The sequence below is a fragment of the Panthera tigris genome, chromosome C1 (assembly GCF_018350195.1).
Source record: "Panthera tigris isolate Pti1 chromosome C1, P.tigris_Pti1_mat1.1, whole genome shotgun sequence".
Lineage (NCBI taxonomy): Eukaryota > Metazoa > Chordata > Mammalia > Carnivora > Felidae > Panthera > Panthera tigris.
Window position 1 is genome coordinate 21,875,732 of NC_056667.1, and position 19,612 is coordinate 21,895,343.

General features: G+C 51.8%; 2 protein-coding genes and 1 non-coding gene across 11 annotated transcripts in view; 1 reads left to right on the plus strand and 2 right to left on the minus strand.

The window, feature by feature from the left end:
• The window catches only part of MECR (mitochondrial trans-2-enoyl-CoA reductase), a 37,791-nt gene extending 33,512 nt beyond the window's left edge, over nt 1–4,279 (minus strand). For 3 of the 5 annotated variants that reach the window (XM_042996045.1, XM_042996044.1, XM_007097888.3), the window contains exon 1: nt 4,079–4,279. In XM_042996045.1, the coding sequence (XP_042851979.1) occupies nt 4,079–4,254 (176 nt within the window). In that variant the 5' untranslated portion in view covers nt 4,255–4,279. The remainder of the gene's footprint in view (nt 1–4,078) is intronic. The other 2 variants (XM_042996047.1, XM_042996046.1) reach the window with 1 other exon arrangement.
• LOC122241684 lies at nt 1,974–2,079 on the minus strand. The gene has a single exon (XR_006221922.1). It is a non-coding gene; the product is annotated as a U6 spliceosomal RNA (small nuclear RNA).
• Nucleotides 4,280–10,838: 6,559 nt separating the features above from the next.
• Nucleotides 10,839–19,612, plus strand: part of PTPRU (protein tyrosine phosphatase receptor type U) — an 81,460-nt gene continuing 72,686 nt past the window's right edge. For all 5 annotated transcript variants that reach the window (XM_042996063.1, XM_042996064.1, XM_042996065.1 and 2 more), the window contains exon 1: nt 10,839–10,975. In XM_042996063.1, the coding sequence (XP_042851997.1) occupies nt 10,903–10,975 (73 nt within the window). In that variant the 5' untranslated portion in view covers nt 10,839–10,902. The remainder of the gene's footprint in view (nt 10,976–19,612) is intronic.

Genomic DNA, 19,612 nt, shown 5'->3' on the forward strand with positions numbered 1-19,612 from the left:
ATATCAAGGACTCTTATTAAAGAAGGGACATCCTAGTTGTGTGGTCTTGGGCATGTGACTTTTATGCTTCTTGAGCTCAGTTCCCTTATCTGTAAAATGGGGATAATAATGACCAAACTGGGTTTTTGTGACTTTTTATTTCCATAATACATGTGGAGAACTTGGCCCAATACCTGCCACATAGTAGGTACACAGTAAATGAAAGATGTTTTTAACATAAGACCCAGAGAACGGCAAAGCTCTGAAAGGGGACTTTCAGGACCAAAAGGAAAGAGGACATTGGAGGTTCTGGGAACTATCGATGGAGAATCCAGAACTCTGCACAAGGGGCGATGGCCGTGGGGGACCTCTGAAATTTCTAGAGTCTGTAATTCTCCCAAGTTTGTCATTTTCTCCTGCGGTCTTACATCATTTGATCCTCCCAATGAAAAAGGCCCAAGTGCTTATTTAGGGGAGGCCATTCTGGGGGAGAGGAAAAAAACCTCTAGGAGACAGAGGAACAAGGTTTAGTAGAGAGACCAGATGGAATGTCTGGGGGTCAACAGGAATGAAAAGGGCATTTAGATTCAGAGATCCCTGCAGGTCTCATTCTGAGGAATTCTGCAACCCCTCCAACCCACGAAGCCTGTTCTTCATTCCCTCCCTGTTGCTCCCAGAGCTCTGGCTCCCGGTGCAAGCATATCAAGCATCACAAACTACGCCAGTTTGGGGAACACTCTGCCTGGACTCTGGGTGGTTCCATGACCCTGCCTGGTGTAACCTGACCCACACACCCAGTCAGCGGAATATTTAAAGGACACCTGATTCTTTCTGTGACAGGGTGGTTACCTTAAACCTCCAAAGACATGACTACAAAGAAGAGAATCCCAGCCTCTGGCCTCAGTCCATACACGAACAAGTCAAGTTGCCCGAATCTGGGTCAGAAGGGAAAGCCACTTTTCTGGGGCAGATGGGGAATTACTGCCCAAGAGTCTGTATCCACAAGGGCAATGGTTCTCAACCCTGGCCGGGGTATCAGGATCACTTGGGGAGCTTTAAAAAACCCAGATGTTCAGTGCTATCCTAGACCCACTAAATACCTCAGGGTAGGCTCCTGGGAATATGGACTCAAAGTGCCACAGGGGAGCGAGGTGTGCAGCCAAGGCCGAGTAATGCTTCATCAAACTATCTTGTTTTGAACTTCTGGGAAGTTATTAGGGTTCCACACAAGGAGACAAGAGAGCTCTTTCTTCCCTAAGTGGCAGCTGCCACCAGACCAGCCTGTTCCAGTTCGCTGGCTCTCTAAGAGGAGGAACTCAATCAGGAGGCAACCGCACCCAGCTGCCTAACTTTCCCAGGCCTTTCCAAAGGGTCCCATCCTCATCACCACAGAACTCTACAAAAATACACTTCTTGGGGTGCCTGGGTGGCTCAGTTGGTTAAGCGTCTGACTTCAGCTCAGCTCATGATCTCAGGGTTTGTGGGTTTGAGCCCCACGTCAGGCTCTCTGCTGTCAGCATAGAGCCTGCTTCGGATACTCTGGCCCCTCCCTTGCTCTCTCTCGCGTGTACTTTCTCTTAGAAATAAACACTGAAATACAATGACAAAAAATTACATTTCTTACAGAAATTAGATTCATAATTAACTAACGTTTTTGGAGCCCTTGTTTTGTGGCAGTTCGCGTACCAGACAACAGAAATTACAAGCCTGTGCGAGAGGCACATCACTCCCATTTGGGGTGCATTCCTGGAAAACTAATGTTCATCAGAGCTTTACCAACTCATTACAGCACAGTCCCCAGGGACAAGTCTTCCTGACACGGTGATCATTACTTGTGATCAAGATACAAGTTGAGGTTTACTGACTGATGTGTCTCCTCAATATTCTAATGGTGGATGTGGCTAGGCTGAGTGCATGACCTTGAATTTAACTGAGGCTTATCTCCTCCAGTTGTCAAAACATCTGGCTTGGATTTTTTTTTTTTTTTTTTGAGTAAAAATTTGGAATGCTTCATGAATTTGCATATGTCACCCTTGAGCAGGGACCATGCTCATCTTCTGTGTGTCGTTCTGTTGGTAGCATACGTGCTGACGTGAGCACTCTAGCTTGTATTTTAACCATAATAATAATAATTCCATGTTTGCCTACTCTTTGGAAAACAATCAAACCATGTGCTGGGACTCAGAGAGCTGTAAACAAGGGGCCTTAGGAAAGTGTGCGGGCGCTTTTTGGTGGGCAGCCTTAGCTTGACCTCAGCTATGTAGCTTTCCCTGTATTCTCTCCACTTTTCAAGAGGATGAAACTGAGGCTCACAGAACTTCAGTAACCTGCCCAAACACACCGGATGGGGTAAGGACTGGACTCCAGGTCTGATTCCCAGACCAGTGCTTTTCTCTTAGCTCCCCTACAGTGACCCCACCAGCCCTTTTGGATGGTATAGTCACTTATGGGCGTATTTACAGTGGTTGACAAGTCACATGCTGTTTTTATCAGCCACGTGCAAAAATCGTGGATTAAGAGGCAACAAAATTTTAGGAGAACATAATCATAAAAGGAGCCAGGGCTCGGAGGGGCTGGGTGATTCATCTAAGATCAAACAGCTAATAAGAGGTGGAGTCTATATTTGACCTTAGGGTCTATAAGGCTCCAAAACAGGAGCTCTTTTTAACTGGCTAAAGGCATATGCATAGTGCAACAGAGAGGAAATCACACGAGATAGGAGTCAGAAGCTGTGGGTTCCTGTCCCTGTTTCAATCCTTACTAGCTATTTCAGTTTGGACAAGTCCCCTGCCTTCTGTAAACTGAAAATGATGTCTCTCACCTACCTTTTGGGAAGTGGAAGATTAGAATGCACATAAAGGCATCCAAAAAATACTCTCCAAAAAAAATAAGAGCCTAGGAACTCAGGTAAATCAGTCAGTAAGACATGGGTTTAAATTTCAACTCTGCCACTTACTGGCTGTGTGACCTTGGGCAAGTGATTTTTACCTCTCTTACACCTCAGTTTTCTCACTGGCAAATGGAACTAAATCAAGTACCTACCCCAAAAGTGATGACTAAATGAGAGCATCCGTGTGGACACATCCATTATGTGCTTGACACATAATACTCGATCAGTAAAAGTTATTGAGGGATAAAGAATATGTAATGGCCTATATATATATATATACATATATATATATATGTATATATATATATATATGTATATATATATATATAAAAATATAAAGTAGTGGGCTAATAGCTATATAATAATGTGACATATTAGATATACAAAATAATGGAATACTATTTAGCCATAAAAAAGAATGAAATCTTGCCACATGACACAACGTGGACGGATGCTGGGGGCATTATGCTAAATGAAATAAGACAGAGAAAGACCATTACTGTATGATCTCACTTCCATGTGGAATCTAAACAAACGAACACCAACCTCACAGACACGGAGAACAGACTGGTGCTCAGGGGTGTGTGTGTGTGTGTGTGGTGTGTAGGAGCCAAATGGGTGAACGGAGAACAGACTGGTGCTCAGGGATGTGTGTGTGTGTGCGTGTATGTGTGGTGTGTAGGAGCCAAATGGGTGAACGGAGTCAAAAGGTACCAACTTCCTGTTATAAAATAAGTCATGGGGATGTGATGTATAGCTTGCCAACGCGGTTAGTAATACTGCATGTTTGACAGGTGCTAAGAGACTAGATCTTGAAAGTTCTCATCACAAGGAAAAAAAATTCTGTCTCTATGTAAGGTGACATGTTAACTGGATTTAATGGGCAATCGTTTCGTAATACATACAAATATCGAATCACTACGTTGTACACCTAAATCTAATCTTATACTGTCTGTCAATTGCACCTCAAAAAAAAAAAAAAGCCACTATCGCCGTCATAATCAATGGTGCCTCTCTGGCCTTCAATTACCTGGACGCATCGACTTTCCGAGCTACCCATCGCGCCCCAGGCTTCGGTTTGGGTCCCGTTATTCCCTGCCTTCTTCCTCAGACCCGGTCCCTCATTTCTCAGTCCCCCCTCGCCACGGCGCGTCTTAACCCCCTCCAGGAGCCCCTGTCCCCTTGCCCCGTTTCGGCGCCGTCTCTTACTCGACGACCTTGGCTGGGTCCCCGTGGTGCCCATAGACCAGCGCCCGGACCCGGGAGGGCTCGGCAGATGCGGAGTAGGGGGCGGCGGCAGACCAGCGGCGGCCCCAAGCGACGAGCACCTCACGCCAAAGCCGTGATCTGGTTCGCGCCCCCAACAGCGCGCCGCAACCCCACATGGCCCCTCAGTCAACTCTGAGCCGAACAGCGCGCCTACGTCATCTGCCTGCGTCCGCGCGCCTGCGCCCCGCCCCGCCCCGCCGCGTGACCACGCCCCTTGCTCATATTTTAAAAAAGGCTGACCCCTTCCTCCGCTGCCCGCGCGGTGGCGCTCCGGGAAACTGCACGGGTTGCGTGGGGTGCGTGGTGGAGGTACGGAAGAGATTCGCGGAGACTCAGGGCCCGTCAAAGTTGTTCTCCCAACTAGCAGCATCTGATGCCAGCCTGAAGCTGTGTCCACAGTCTGCGATTTGGTATTTGATTTGAGGAAAGTCATTTACCCTTCCCTGACCTCAGTTTTTCCTTCTCCCCACCGTTTATTGTGTGCTCGCTGTGCCAGATCTTTTAAGGCATCATCCGATTTATTTTTGCTACCTTGTAACAGCATAGCGAAGCAATGTTTACTTTCCTACCACTGAATAGAGTAGACGTAAATTGGTGTGGAGGCAAGAGAATTGGGCTCGGAGCTAGAAGATTTAGGTTGAACTCCTAGTTCTGCCACCTTCTAGCTTGGCCACCTTGGGCTAGTGTCAAAAGCTCCCAGTCTCTTTTCTCGTGGGTACAGTGGGGGACAATATACCTCCTTCAAGATTGTAGTGAGGATTGGATGAAACAAGAGGATGACGTTGCGAACGGCAGAACACATTGTAAAATGCTAAGTGTGTTCAGATAGAAAGGAGGGATCACAAGGAGGAGGCCCTCTCTCAAAATGCTCACAGTGTAGAAGGGATTTAGTGGGACAATGGAAATGACTTGTAAGAAGATGTAGCCCAGTAAAGACACTAGATCATATTTGTAGTGGAGGTGAGACGTGAACATAACTAAAACCTAAGTTGGAATAGTAGGAAGGAGGGCACTGTTGGAGTCTGAAGGAGAAAGGTACTCTGGAAGGAGCCAGGGTGGGGATGAGGGCTCTTGCAAGAGGCAGTGTTGGAGCCTGTCCCACTCAAAATCTTCAATGTGCACAAAAATCACCCGAAGGTCCTATCTCAAGCCTACTGAGTTAGAATTTTGGGGACAAGTCGAGGAATCTACAATTCCTCCAAGCTTTCAAAGAATATTCTGATGTAGGTGGGCCAGGAAACTGGCTTAGACCAACACTGAGCCAGGGCTTTGAAGGATAAGGAAGAGCTCCTTTCTCTAGGTTTAATTGACCCAAAGCTTACCAGCTCAAAAGCCTTTTCTCCGAGGAAGAGAAGAGAGCAAAGTGCTGTGTTGAAAGCTGCAGGTGGTTGGATTCTGGCAAAACTGGCTTTGAGTTTTGGCTTTGCCATTTTCCAGCCATCTGATTTGGGACAAGTCACTTGGCCTCTCTGTGTATTCATTTCCTTATCCTTAAAGTGAAGGAAATAATAATGTCAGTTTCAAGGCTATTGTGAAGATCAAGTGAGATATTACTCACTTGAAGCATTTAGCACAATACTTGGCACATGAAAGCATTTGAAAAATGTTATTAGGTTATTGTGAAAATTAGCTGGGTAAAACACCCGGACTAGGATCTGGCTCATACTATGTACTTAAAAAAATGTTTAAATCTGTTTTTATTATTAGAGAAAATAGATGTCCCATGATGGGGGAAAGAGTTGGTCCCACAGTTGTATGGAAGTGCTCATGTGCACGTACATGCGCGCGCACACACACACACTACCCAGTTTTGCTTACCTTCTGTTTTCACTGAGACACAGAGGTCTACTTCTGTTGAAGACTCTCTAGGTGACAGTGAGCTGTTGACATTATCTTCTCTACCAAATTGGCTCCTGTGACTTCCCTGGGCAGCCTGGCTGGAAAGTCTGGAGAATCACAGCAGGTTTTCCTCTCGGAGGCTGGACTTAGTCCCCCTCTACAACCCATTAGCCCCCACTTTCAGTCCAGGACATCAATTTTAATTTGAACTTTGTAAACAGCCTTCTTCCTGACTGAAATCCTCCCCCCTCTCTTTCCCTCCCCTTTCCTTCTTTCTCAGGCCTCCAGAATGATTTTTTTAAATGATTTTATTTTTAAGTAATCTCTACATCCAATGTGGGGCTTGAACTTACAACCCTGAGATCAAGAGTTGCATGCTGTACTGACTGAGTCAGCCAGGCACCTCCAGAATTATTTATTTTTATTTTTTAATTAAAAAAATTTTTAATGCTTATTTATTTTTGACAGAGAGCGCGCGCGCGCGCGCGCGCGCGCGCGCGCGCGCATGAGTGGGGGAGGGGCAGAGAGAGAGGGAGACACAGAATCTGAAACAGGCTCCAGGCTCTGAGCTGTCAGCACAGAGCCCGAGGCAGGGCTCGAACTCACGGACCGCGAGATCATGACCTGAGCTCAAGTGGGACGCTCAACCGACTGAGCCACCCAGGCGCCCCAGAATGATTTTTTTTTTTTTTAAACAGAAAGATCAGACTTTGTTTTTCCCTTGCTTAAAGTCCTTCTATGACTCCTCAATAGTTAGGTAGATCCAGAAGTCACAGTTCTTTGTAGAACACCACAAACTATGGATATGTTAAACCGAAAACTGTAAAAAACCAAAACAAAATGAAACTGTGATTCTACACTAACTCTCTCATTCTCTCGCACAACTGACATGTGCTAAAGTCTTTAGAAAAGTGTATGGAGGAAAAGCACCTTAAAACAAAGAAAATTCTATTCATTGTAATTAAGTTACCTTCTTGCAAATTGGAAAAAGATGACTATAGTTTTAATTCAGTGGCAGAACCCCTCAGCTTGGCTTGAGGAACACTTGGGTTTCCCCAGGGGCATAGTTGGAGAACCACTGATTGAGGGGTTCAAGTCCAGTTTTCATGGCCCCGTATTCAATACACTTTGCACTCTGAGTCCAACACTGTTTTTATCTCTTGCTATAAGACCGTGCATAGCCAATGATCCAAGAGCACCCGATACCCACCGTTCCTAGCCATCCCATGTCTTGTGCCTTTATTCAGGTTGCTTCTTCTGCCTGAAATGCTCTTCCTGGCCTTGCCGACCTGGGAAACTACAGGGTCAGATATCATTTCTTGGATGTTGTTTTCCAACTCCCTAAGCTGCGTCAACCTCTGCTACCTTTGTGTTTTCTCTGAACTGGTGTTATGGCCTTTAGGACACAGTTGCTTATTTATTTACATGTCCACTTACCCCTCTGGCCAACAGGGGGTCATGACTGGTGCATCTCCATGACACCAGCACCCAATATGGGGCCTGGCCCAATGTAGGTGTCATAAATATTCCATGAGTTGAAAGTCATTGAATTTCTTCACCGCCTGGCCCTGTCTGCGGTGCTGTCTCCTTTTCCCCTAGATTTGGGCAGGTCACTCCAGGCCACTTGTGGGTTTTAAAAGTCTGTGATCTTTTTCGAGTGAAGCAGAATGTTCTCTTTTTATCTGTCCACCTGTTGCTTGTGCTCTCCTCCTCCCTCCACGATAGTCTCTGCTCTACATTCTTCTCCTGCACAAAGAGCAGATGGATGTGGAATTGGTTAAGTCTAGGCTTGAGTCCCGGGCCCACTATTTCCTGGCTTGGTGATTTTGGACAAATGCCTTATACTTTTTGAACCTCAGTGTCCACATACAAAAAAAAAAAAAAAAAAAAAATGGAATCAATGGCAAACTCCTGTCATGAGGCTCTCACAGGAGTCCTCTGAAAATAGCATCATCCTTGGTTGTTTCTTCTACTCACTGGATTTCTCTCCTTGAGTTTCTTGCTCTGGCTGGACCTTCCTGCCTCTCCCCTCTCCAGGATCTCTCTGTTTCTTCTCCATTGCCTTTTTCTTGCTTCTGTCTTTCTCCCTGTGATTCTCTCTCTGCTTAATTCTCTCACCTTTCTCCTTCGCCCCTTCCCTAGCTCAGCATGGAGCTCATCAGGGCTCACAAGAGAGAGGGCTAAGAGCGCACAAGCCCTGTGCCCTGCCTCCTCCAGGCAACCTCCTTTGTTCCACGCTCATTGAGGAGCCAGCCTGCAGCGGAGGCAGGGCACAGGTAGGGCCTAGATAGACTTTGGACTCCTAGGCTCTGGCCTGGGTCACTGCCCACTAGTTAGATCCATCTGCCTATGGGTTCCTCTGTCTCCACTTGGCTCATTGGAAGACTTAAAAAAAAAAAAGCAAGCAAGCTCAGGACCTTTTATTCTTCTATTTAATGCTCCAGTAGCTTCTTACTGCTCTTAGGGTTTAATCCAAAGCCCCATAGTTTCTTGCATGATCTGCAGATCCTGCTGGCCTCTCTAGTTGCATCTGGCTCCCCTTCCCTCCCCACTCCATTCCAGCCACCCTGGCCTGGCTGTTCCTCAAACGCACCAGCTCCTGCAGGCTGTCCCCTCTGGCTGTGCTATTCCTCCCCTACTGACTTGCTGGCTTCTTCCCTTACTTCAGGTCCCCGCTCAAATATCACTACATTGTTTCCCCAGGGAATCCCTCTCGGATCCCCTTAACTCAAGTAGGATCCCCCCTAATTATTTATCACAACATCCCTCCCACTTTCTTTAGAGTGCACATCTCAGATTGTAATTACGTATTTATTTGCATGTTTGCTGTTGGTCTTTTCCCTGAGAGTGTAAGTTTCATGAGGGCAAAGACCATGTCTGTACTCATTCGTTTATCCATTCAGTATTTTTTGAGCGTCAGTATGTTTTGAACAGCAACTACATGTCAGACACCCCGCCCCCCCCCCCCCCCACTGTTTTTCCCTCCACTTCTCTGGCATATCTCTGTCTCATACCAAGAGTAATAGTTTATCACTGTCTCATGTACCAGAGCATTTGCTTGTTTGGCTGTTTATTTTTCTTGTTTTCCTACTGGAATGCAAGCTCTATGAGGGTAGGAATTTTTGTCTGTTTTATATTTCCACCTTGGCTTATAGGAATTGTTGAACAAACAAATCACTACGTGGTGTTTGTTAATTTGCTCCAGATGTGAGGCAGATCTCAGCCTCCATTCAAGTTAAACCAGATGGCCTTGATTCAGTTCCCGGTGCCACTACATAATAATGCACAACCTTGGAAAAGTCACCTCTCTGTAACTCAATTTCCTCAACTATATAATGGGAATAATAAATAACAGTGGGGAGAATTAAGTGACTCTCTGTGGGTAAGGCATATAGAAGGTGTATGGTCTTACATAATAATGGACAACTAGTTTGTGGTCATTGTACAGGGCCTGTACTGGGTAGAGGCCCAAATATACTTAACCTTTGTAGCCAGAGGTAGACTGGGACCAAGGAGAATTAGTGAGAAGGTGAACTTCGTGTCATGAAAAGTAAAAACTTTCTAAAAGCCAGCATTGTAAGGAGAAATAGATGAATTCCCTTCCATAATTAGAGATTTCAACACCCCTCCATCAGAAATGGACAGAACCAGCAGGCAGAAAATCAGTGAGGACATAGTTGAGCTCAACACCATCAATCAAGTGGATATAATGGACATCCATAGACTATGCCATCCAAGAACAGCAGAATACACATTCCTCTCAATCTCACATGGGATATTCACCAAAATAGACCACATTCTGGGCCATGAAACACATCTTAACTTTAAAAGACTAGGATTCATACAATGTCCGCCCTCAGAGTGTGGTGGAATTAAACTAGAAATCGATCACAGAAAGGTAGCTTGAAAAATCCAAACAACTTGGAGATTAAATAACACGTGGATCAAAGAAACAACAACAACAACAACACATTTTAGACTTGATGAAATTGAAAACACAACTTCTAAAAATTTATGGGATGCAGCAAAAGCAGTGCTTAGAGGGAAATTTATAGCACTGAATGCATCTATAGAAAGGAAGAAGGATCTAAAATCATTCACCTAAACTTCCACCTTAGGAAATAGGAAAAAAAAAAAAAAAAAGCAAATTAAATCCAAAAGAAGCAGAAGAAAAAAAAAATTAGAGCAGAAATCAGTTGCCTTGAAAACAGGAGATCAAAAGAGAAGTTGGTTCTTTGAAAAGATCAATAAATCAATAAACCTCTAATCAGGCTAAGAAGAGAGAGGACATAAATTACTAATAGAAATGAAAGAGGGGACATCACTACAGATCCCATGGATATTAAAAAGATAATAAAGGAATGTTATGAACAGCTTTAAAAGCCAACATTTCCAAAGACCCAACCACCTGTTTTTGGTCGGTGACGTGCACCCTGTCCTTGGAGGTATGCGTGAATGTGCATTTGGAGGGGTGTAGGTAAGGAGGGGATTCAAGCATCAGAGGGGACAGAGAAGCAGGGTGTCTTTAGGTCTCTGTCCCGGAGAGAGCTGTGCCAGAGCTAAGTGTGGGCAGCGAGCGTGCCGGCTTGAGAATGTCGGTGCTGTGGGTGTAGAGGCGGGGTGGTCCTCCACGTTCCGGACCTCCTAAAGGGGGCGCCGGCGTGGGGGAGGGGTGCGTCCGGACCGCGGGAGACCTGACCGGCTGCGCGCGCGGCTGCCAGCAGGGGGCGCCGCGAGACCGCGGAACCCGCGGCGGGGCCTGACGTCAGCGCCCCGCTTGTTTGGGCTCCCGCTCTGGACTCGGCGCCAGTCCCGCTCCGCGCCGCGCCGCTTCGCTCCGGCTCCGGCTCGCCTCGGGCTGGGCTCGGCTCGGGCTCCGGCGGCGGCAACCCCGTGCCGGGCCCCGGGGCAAGCGGCGTGGCACCATGGCCCGTGCCCAGGCTCTCGTCCTGGCGCTCACCTTCCAGCTCTGCGCGCCCGAGACCGAGACTCCGGCAGGTAAGCGCTCGTCCGTCCGACCAAGCTTGCCCCGCGGAGCCCCCGGGGCCCGTGGCGTAGCTCTCAAGAAAGTGTAAGTGTTGGGTGACCGAACGTTCCCGAGCCTGCTCCTTGTGTGTGTCTGAGTGTTGGATGTGCGATCGGCTGCTCAGGGTCTTGTGTGTCTGCGAATGTTGTGTGTCCGTGAGTTATGTGTGCACGAAAAGGTGCTGTGTGTGTTGTGCGTCTACGAGTGTGTTCGGGTGAATGTTGTGTGCATCGAGGCATTGGGTGTGCGCTGAGTGTCTTGTGTGCCGGCCAGTGTGTAGTGTTTGTGCGGCCAAGTAGGTTGTGTGTGTGTGTGTCTGAGTTTGGTTGTGTGGCCGGAGTTGTATCTGCGAATGTGTTGCATTTGTTTGCATTTCGTGTGCCTTGGCAGAGAGTGCTGCCTCTCGTATGTCCACGAATGTGTTGTGTGTGTTATGCGTGTGACCGGGGGGTGCTCTGTAGATCCTGCCCGCGTGTGGATCAGGGAACGCGTGTGTGGTGTGTGTGCTTGTGAGGTCCGTGTACGTGTGTGAAGGCGTGGGAACGGGTCCGGAACGTGTGTGTCCGTGCGCTGTGTGCGCGATGTGTACGTATGGGAGTGTCTGGGGTTGGTGGTGTGCGCCACCGGGGGTTGCGTGGGTCCGAGTGAATGCCAAGTGTGCCGGGAATGCGCGTGTAGGAGCGGGTCTGGAGCGGATGTGAGTGTGTGTGTCCGTGCGTGCTGGCTGCGTGTCCAGGAATGTTGCGAGTGTGGTGCGCGCCTGGGCGGTGGCCGAGTGTGTGCCCGGGGCCCGGGGCCGCTCGAGGGGGCGGTGTCAGGATGTGTGTGTGTGTGTGTGTGTGTGTGTGTGTGTGCGTGCGCGCGCGCGCGTGTGTGGCGTGCGGGCCCCGAACAAGTTGTCGCGGCTGCGCCCCTCCGCCCCGGGGTCGGGCCGGGCCTGAGGCTCGCGAGGGAGGAAGGGGGCCCCGCGGCCGCAGACTCCGACATGTCGGGCTGTTTGTTGTTTCGCAAGTTCTGCGCGGCGCTGGCGGCCGGGCTGCTCCGAGGCGGCTCCGGGGCCGCGGGGCGCCCCGGCCGGTGGCGCTGAAGGACCGGGCGCTGGAGGCCGTCGCCCGGGGCCGCGGGGCGCGCCGGGGCCGGCGGGCGGGCGCTCCTGCGGGGCTCGGCCGCGGCCGCACCGGGCCGGCCGTGGAGGGGGCGGCGCGCGGCGGCCGCTGTGGCCGGGCGGGGCTGCGACGTCCCGGCGCGGGCAGGGCCTGGCCCTCGGCCGCGGGACGGCGCCCTCTCCCGTGGCGCGCGGGAGGTGCCGCGGACACCGGGGTCTCTCGGGACACTCCCCGGGTCGACTCCGCAACTTTGTGCGGCCTCCCCGCGGGCCGGGCCCACGGGGTGTGTGTGTGTGTGTGTGTGTGTGTGTGTGTGTGTGTGTGTACGTGTGTGAGCGTGTGTCTCCGTGCTTCTAACTGCTGTGTGGTCGCGGGGGTCTCTGGGCGTGTGTGTGTGTGTGTATGTGTGTGTGTTCGCGTATCTGAATGTGTGTATCCGGGGCTTGTGTGTGTGTGTGTCCGCGTGTGCTGTGGACCGTGTGGATGGTGTGTCGGCTGTGTGCGTGTGTCTGACTACCTCTCCCCCCCCCCCCCCCCCCCCACCGCGCGCCTCCATATCCCTCCCTGGGGCCCGGGATTCCAGACTGTGGCCCTCTCCCGCGTAGTTGTGCCCGACACGTCCCCTGGGGCATCCCTTTCCCGCGGCCTCATCCTGTCAGCCACCGTTTGGGTGGCTCCAGCCCGGTACCCAGGGCGCTGAGTAACGGGGAGACGCCCCAGCAGAGATCAGAGCCAAGGCACGTGCCAGGCCACCTCGGCCCCAGGGAGACTCCTCCTGGCCTCAGGCCTCGGAGAACTGGTCTCCCCGGGATCGAGTTCGGGCCTCTCCGGCGGAGATCTTTTGGCTCCCGCAGTCGCTCTTGCCTTTGGCTCCTTCCGAGCTGGGGCCCGGCTTCCTCTACCCCCTCAACCCCTCCCCCACCCTGAGATCAAACCATTGGGATAATACCGGCTCCCCCACCCCCTACCACTTCGCCTTGATTCCAAGAACCCTCCTGTGCCTTACCTCCTGCCAGCAGGGGGTTGGGGGTGGTCAAGAACTGAAGTTTGGGATGGGAGTGAGACCTTGAGCAAGTTACTTCCATTTGGGGAGTCTGTTTCCTCATCTGCCTTCCGGGCATCATAATAAGGGTGTGTGGTACTCGGTAGATCTGCCCTTGCCCCCCACCTAGGTAAAGTCAGCCCAGCTCCCTGAATGCCTCCTGAGTCCCTTGCCCCACCGAGGGTGGGTGTGTGATGTCTCCCAGTCACGCAAATCTGGCAATAATTTATTCCTCTGTGTTCTAGCTCATTTTGTCCTTTTGGTTGCTGGGGTTGTGGACAGCAGGAATGAGGGAGAGGCTGCCCGGTGGTTTCAGGTTGGGCAATAAAGGCTTGTCTGAGCAGCTGGCCCTTCTCCCTGGGGTGGGGGGAGGAGACTCGTCAGGAAGTGGTGAGTGTGGCCAGAGTGGGGGTGCTGAGCTCCTTGGCTGCCCCCTGCCCAGATCAAGTGTCAGCGAAAACTCAGGGTCGGCACCTGCTTGCTTGAGGCATGCCTCCATCCTTCCATGCTTTCATCTGCTAAGCTAGGTGGCCATTTCATGCAGGGGCGGTTTAGCTAGAGTTGCTAGGGGTGCCTTGTGCCCCCCCTCCTCCCTCAGTCCCCTTCTGTCCTCTAAGCTGTACTTCCTCCCCAGAATTCTCTAATTCCACCTCTTCTCCTAGTGAACTCCTGCCTTTCCTTCAGGTCTCAGCTTAGATATCATCTCCTCCCTGAAGCCTTCCTTGGTTACTCCCTGTGCTAGCCCGGGAAGGGAGAGTGGGGGTTGATTCGATGGTTTCAAAGTATTGTAATTATTGTAATTACAGTTTATTGGTCCTTTGTCTCTTACAGACTGTGAGCTCTGTGAGGACGGAGACTGGGTATTTAGTATTTAGAATCCTTAGTGCCAGGTACAAGTCCTGGCCCACTGTTGCTGAATGAATAAATCTATGTTGTAAGAAAGAATGAGTGAGGTCCAGTGGGTCAAGTTCTGAGCTGGAGAAGCCAGACGGGGGCGCACTGACTCCATTGAAAGTAGAGATTAAAGAACTAGGTTTTCCCTCCAGGAATCTGGAAAATTCTGCCGGGGGATGGTGTTGTGTGTGAAAAGGCCACGTAGAGAGTCCTCTGGGAGCTGTGAGTTGGGGAGGTTGAGGCCCTGGCAGAGACTGAAGGGAGCGGTCTCCTGCCTGCCAGCCCCTCCCCCCAGCTTCCAGCCCAGTCTCCAAACCCACCCTCCCCCCCAGCAGCTGGCTGGGCCTGTGCAGCCCCCAGGCTCAGCCTTTGTGCCGGAGGCCTCGGCAGGTGGTGAGAAGCTTGGGGTCCCAACCGTCAGTTTGAGCTGAGCGTCTCTGGAGGAGGGAGGGCAGGCCCCGCATCAGGAGGGGGAGACTCCCTCAGTTCTCTGTCCCAGATCTAGGAGTGGGCAGATGGGGTCACAGCCGGTGTCTTGGCTGTTGGTGAGCTCCAGAGAAGGGAGGAGGGCTACTCCTGGTGGTAACCCCTGCATGTGGGGTTGTGGGAGGCTGGCCCAGGTGTGTGCAGGTGTGATCCTGGCATCTGGGCAGTCAGAGTGGGGTGAGGGGTGTGTGTGTGTGTGTGTGTGTGTGTGTGTGTGTGTGTGTGATTGTATAATTGTAGCCTGGGGCACAGAACATATGTGTGGCTTGTCAGGGTGTCTGGCCATCTGGTTACCCTGTGTGGCAGGATCTGACTGTGGAATAGGGAGGTGACCAGCTATTTGGGTCCCTGGGGAGCCTGCTGCTAGGGGGTCTTGGGTATCTAAGTGTCAGATTCCTGGAGTTTGGGTGCAGACCTCTTTGGGTGGGTGGTATCTCACTATCTAGGTGTGGGTATCCCAATACCAGCGTGTGGGAGGCTCAGAGTGTGCCAACCTAAGGATGTCCCAGTGTCTCTGCATCCAAAGGTGGTTATATCCGGGTGTCTGGGAGTCCTCAGGTTAATGGGTGTTCAAGGAAGGGGGCACCTACCTCTGTGTTGGGGTTGGCGGGCTGTCTCAGTACGTGGGCGTCTGAGTGTTGGGTTCCCGAGTATCTGGATGTCAAAGTGTGGGGGTACCTGTGCCCAGGAACAGGGTACCCATGCATTGGAGTATCTAGGTGTTTGTGAGTCTGGGTGTGGGGTGCCCTGTCGTAGGCGTGTCTGTACGTTTAGGTGTGTCTGTCTCCAGGAAAGGGGTGTGCATGTGTTGGGTAGGGAGTGTCCCGGTGACTGTGTGCAGCTGTGATCAGGGACTGAGGCTTGCCTCCCAATCTCCCTTCAGACCCCAAGGCCAAGAGCCTCTGGAGAAGGCTCCAGTGGTTCTGCTTCTTCATCGTTAGTCAGTCTACAGCTGACTTTCCAGAGAACTTCCTACAATAGAACTTCTGACAGTGATGGAAATGTTTTCTGCCCGCACTTTCCAATATGGCGGCTGCTTATTGGCACGTGGTTATTAAAGTGGCTAAAATTCACGAAAATAGAAAACCAATCCCTCGGCCACACTTGCCAGATCTCACATTCTCAAGAATCTTGCGTTTTGCGTGGCCACCGGCTCGGTGGATGCGGATAGTGAACATTTCTATCAGAGCAGAAAGTTCTATGGACAGTGCTGTCCTGGAGGTGTGAGGCCTGGCCACCTCAGGGAGTGGAATTGGTCTGGCTGAACCACCACTGAGCCATTGCAGAAGGTTTTGTTGAATCCGTGTTTGCTTCCTCCCAGCCCATCATTTCGTGCTGGACTGTTGAAGTAGCCCCCTTCTTGGTCTCCATTCTGCCATCAACTCCCCAGTGCTGCCGGCGCCTGTGACCTGAATGATCTCTAGCAGGCAGACATAGGATGCTGCCACTCCCTTGCCCCAAGCTGAAGGGTCTCCAGTCTTTGTCCAGGGGACAAAACCCAAATCTATATGATGCAGACCCTGCTTTCTGGAATAGCTTCGTGTTTATGCCTCTCCTCCGCTGACCACATTTCTCCTTGTCCCCTTACGATCCAGGATCACCAGGCCAGTGCTGATCCCAGAACCTGCCGGGCCCTTTCACAGCCCTCTGCCTTTGCACGAGCTGTGCCTCCTGCAGGAAATGCCCTCCGTGCCCTTCTCACCTTGTGGGGGTCTGCTGACTTGCTCAGCCTCAGAGCCCAGCTCTGTCACTCCCCCAGTGAAGCCTTCCCGGACCCTATCCCTCTGCACAGTTTTTCAGATTTCTCCCTTAATGCACGTATGACCACACGCTGAGTTGTTCTCCATCTTCTTGGCCTACCAGGCCAGAAGCCCCCTGAGGGCTGGGCTGGGTCTTTGTCATTTTTTGTCCCCAGGACTTTATATGTGGCTGGTGCCCACTCAGTGTTTGCATTGTGAAACCCTGGGTGTGCAGGGAAGGCTTGGAGCGGGTGGAGTGTGGAGCTGGGGCTCCTGAGGGCAGCCATGGATGGGGGCCAGTGTGCCCTCTTGTCTTGCCCCAGGCAGGGCGGCCACTGCCTGCAGAATGGCTGGGGGAGGACTCATGAGGTGGACAACCCAGAAGAGGCTGTTGCTGGCTGACTCCGGAAGTCTTGGGCACATTCCCAGGGTGCAGATCCCACAACCTAGTGGTGAATCAGAAGGGATGCGGAGAATGGGACTCAGAGGGTTCCTGAGATTGTGGAGTGGAGTATAGAAGCTGGGTGGAAGGACTGGGTTGGGGAAATTGGGGGAAGGGTGTGGTTGGGGATATTTGATGGCCAAGATCACAGTTGAGGGCAGAGTGACAGCTGGGGCAATGGGGATGGAAGATGGCTATCCGCGAAGATGTATCTGGGGGCTGGGGACAGCTGGGGCTGAGGGAACAGGTGGTAGGGGGACAGCTGAGAGTTGGGGGACAGATGGAAGACGGAGAGAACAGGAGGGCATGGGACAGTTGGGGGATAAGAGGCGACCACTGCGAGGTGTCAGAAACCTGTGTAGGGGCACCTGGGGGGCTCAGTCGGTTAAGCATCTGACCCTTGATTTCGGCTCAGGTCATGATCTCATGGTTTGTGAGTTCGAGCCCTGTGTCAGGCTCTGTGCTGACAGTGAGGAGCCTGCTTGGGATTCTCTGTCTCCCTCTCTCTGTCTCTGATCCTCTTCCCTGCTCTCTCTCTCTCCCTCTCAAAAAAATAAAAAAATAAAACTTAGAAAAAAAAAAAAAGAAACCTGTGTGGACAAGGATAGGTGGGTCTTAGCTGAGCGGAGGTACGTGGCTCAGAATGCACGTACGTGTGTTTACGTGTATGTACGTGTCGTGCACGTGCGTAAGTATGTGTTTTACCTAGAGTGTGGTTAAGAGCACGGGTTCTGGGTTCTGATCCCAGCTCCTGCCGTCACTAACTGTGTAATACTTGGGCAAGTTGCTTGACCTTTCTGGGCGTTTAGTGAGATCGGGATAATTATAGAACACGCCGCATGGAGTTGCCATGAGGATCTATTTTATCAACATAGGTATATAGTTAGAACAGGGCCTGTCACGTAGTAAGCACGGTGGAAGTGATAACGATTATTAAGCACGTGTGTGTGTGTGTGTGTGTGTGTGTGTGTGTGTGTGTGCAGGCATCCTGCGTGCTCAGAAAAGTTTGTTCCTGGCTTCTGATGAAGTCCAGAGGTATTGGCGGTAGGGGAGGGCGGGAGCGACCCGCCAGGGGGGTTAGATCTGGCTCCTCTCTGACATCCTCCCCGCTGTTCATCCCACTTTCGGATCATCCTGCACCAGAGCCCGGTCCAATAGGTCTCCCTCCCTGTCTCTGCCCTGCCCTGCCCCACACTGTCCTGCCCTGGGCTGGGGGCCAGGCGATATGCTTTAATTGCCCAAAGGCTTTTCAGCAGAATCTGAATTCATTGTTTGCCTGCCAGCAGGCTGGGGCCTGCTCAGATACGAATACCTGGACAATGTGCTCAGTTCTGGCTGCCTGTCCCATGGAGAGCGATGGCTTCACCCTGTGCCCTTGGAGAGTCACTGGGGTGGAAGATGTGGGCGTGGGGGGGCAGGGTGGAGGGAAGCCCACAGGGCAGACGGGGCCTCGGCCCCCAAACCATGGTTCAGACAGCCCAGGCTGGCGGAGCTAGAGGCACAGGGTTTTCCGGGAGTCGGCGCGTCCACGTTCTCCAGGGCATCACAGCACACGCGACCCCTCTGTAACACTTTGGTCGTGTGTCGCATCTTCGACTTACACTAACAACGGCACTACATCGCGGCTCTGGATACGTGCCTTCCGGCCATATGTGCCTACCGTGCCGTTGCCGCCCGAACGCCGCCCCTCACGGCATCCCAGCCTCTCTTGGTGTTACCGCTGAGGAGTCTGCTGGCGGCCTCTCCCCCAGGTTTCTGTGGGCAGGCCCGGATGAGCAACATCCTTGCCTCGAGCGTCCCCCCTGTGTGCGGGCCTCTGCCCCACCCTGCACACTGCTCGGGGAGTCTGGACTCACACTGCAGCTTGGAGCCGCTTGGTTGGGCTTTGGGACCGGCTTGGGTTTTTGCGGGTTAGCACCCTTGCCCAGGACCCCGCGTACTGCACACGGTTACTGCCCTGAGCCTCTGCCTGCACTGCAGGTGCTCGCTGTTAGGTCGTGTGAACTCTGCCGGATTTCCGGACCCCAGGATCCTTGCGTTGAGTTCACTGTTCCGCACAGCATCTTCACGGCACTCCGTTTTTGCGCCTCTTTCCACCCCTGCCCTTGAGTCTACCCCTAACCTGCTCCTCAGGACTACGTCCGGCTTGTATTCCGGATTGGGCTTGCGTGCCCGGCGGTTCCTTCTGCGCCCCACCACACCCTCCGCATCCCCGTGTCTCTGTACTGTGGTGCGTGCTGACGCTGGACACATGCTTTCAGTGAGAAGTCGTGGAGCACCAGCTATGTACCTGGCCCCGTGCTAGTGTCTGGAGAGGGAGAAGAACCAGTAAAGCTTTTTTTTTTTTTTAAGTTTTTTTTTAATGTTGATTTATTTTACTTTATTTAAAAAAATTGTTTAATGCTTATTTATTATCACTGAGAGACAGAGAGAGACAGAGCATGAGCAGGGGAGGGGCAGAGAGAGGAGGAGACACAGAATCCGAAGCAGGCTCCAGGCTCCAAGCTGTCGGCACAGAGCCCGACGCGGGGCTCGAACTCACGGACCGCGAGATGGCGACCTGAGCTGACGTCGGACGCTTAACTGACTGAGCCATCCAGGTGCTCCAGTGTTTATTTATTTTTGAGAGAGAGAGAGACAGAGACAGGGTGCAAGCAGGGGAGGGGCAGAGAGGGAGGGAGACACAGAATCCGAAGCAGGCTCCAGGCTCCAAGCTGTGAGCACGGAGCCCGATGCGGCGCTTGAGCTCCTGAACCGCGAGATCATGACCTGAGCCGAAGTCGGACGCTTAACCGACCGAGCCACCCGGGCGCCCCCTGAACCAGTAAGGCTTGAACTCGGCACCTTGGCATTCCTCCGTGCCCCTGTCGTGTAGCACCGAGCGCCAGCCCAGGGTACCC